The 1,168-nt window shown below is 37.1% G+C and overlaps 1 protein-coding gene across 1 annotated transcript in view; it reads left to right on the forward strand.

Annotated features, from left to right (window-relative positions):
- Positions 1-1,168, forward strand: part of LOC106882836 (uncharacterized) — a 55,259-nt gene that overhangs the window by 21,157 nt on the left and 32,934 nt on the right. Inside the window, exons 17-18 of the mRNA XM_052972562.1 lie at positions 69-82; positions 644-782. Coding sequence (XP_052828522.1) covers positions 69-82; positions 644-782 — 153 coding nt within the window. The remainder of the gene's footprint in view (positions 1-68; positions 83-643; positions 783-1,168) is intronic.

A 1,168-nucleotide genomic window follows, 5' to 3' on the forward strand; every position in this document is an offset into this window, starting at 1 on the left:
ATATTTGTAGATGTTTCACTTTCAAAACTGTGTTTCCAAAATTCCATTTATCTATTTTTATTTTTCAGTCGGAAGAGAAAGGGTACTGCATCTGACTATTTCTGAAGACTTTGCAATTGGTCCCCACAGACCTTCATTTTGAGATGTGTTGATATAATAAACAGTGATCAAGAAGACATGTAACACTCAGGGAGTTGCTTATATGACAAGCTTCCACTCTTGCACATCTGTTGTTCCGCATTTCTTATACACACAAGCAACTAGGAACCAAATTTCACATAATATGTTATGGTTCGTAAGGCGGCACGCTGGCAGAAGCGTTAGCACGCCAGGCAGAATGCTTAGTGGTATTTCATCTGCCTTTATATTCTGAGTTCAAATTCCGCCGAGGTCGACTTTGTGTTTCATCCTCTCGGGGTCAATAAACTAAGTACCAGTTGCTTGCTGGGGTTGATCTAATCGACTGGCACCCCTCCCCAAAGATTTTGGGCCTTGTGCCTAGAGTAGAAAAGAATCTATTGTGGTTAGGGTTAGCGTCTAGGTGTATACTGCATTGTTGTGATATTGATGCAATATTGAAACAATGTTATGTTGTTTGTGTTGTATAGCCCTAGGTCAGCTTAACCAACCTGACCTGCACCAGTATTACAAGGATTCAATTTAAAACCTTATAATTCTTTTGTTTTTTTTTTGTGTTGTTGCCACAGACTGCATCCTGCAGCAGTTGAAAGTGAACCTTCCTACTTTGATATTGAAACATTTGCAAAGCAAAGAGGCAAACCGTAAGAAAATATTTTTACTAAAGAAAATTAACATTATGTTTTATCTTTTACTTGCTTATTTTATTAGACTGTGGCCATGCTGGGGCACTGCCTAGAAGAATTTTTAATCAAATGAATCAACACCAGTACTTTTTCTTTAAGCCTGGTATTTATTGATCTAAATCATATTTCAGCCATGTTAATGACTTAATCTTAAATGAAGGAGAGTGGAACATTCTTCTGATAGGCTCAAAATAGGTTCAACTGGAGAAGTTTTGTGACACGAACAGATTAATAATATAACAACCATTATGCCATTCTCATGAAACAACTAAAACCTGTTGTTAGCAGATGACCTGGATTACATGGCAGTAATTAATAGAACACTCCTCATTAACATATGTTGC

Source organism: Octopus bimaculoides, chromosome 13, assembly GCF_001194135.2.
Source record: "Octopus bimaculoides isolate UCB-OBI-ISO-001 chromosome 13, ASM119413v2, whole genome shotgun sequence".
Lineage (NCBI taxonomy): Eukaryota > Metazoa > Mollusca > Cephalopoda > Octopoda > Octopodidae > Octopus > Octopus bimaculoides.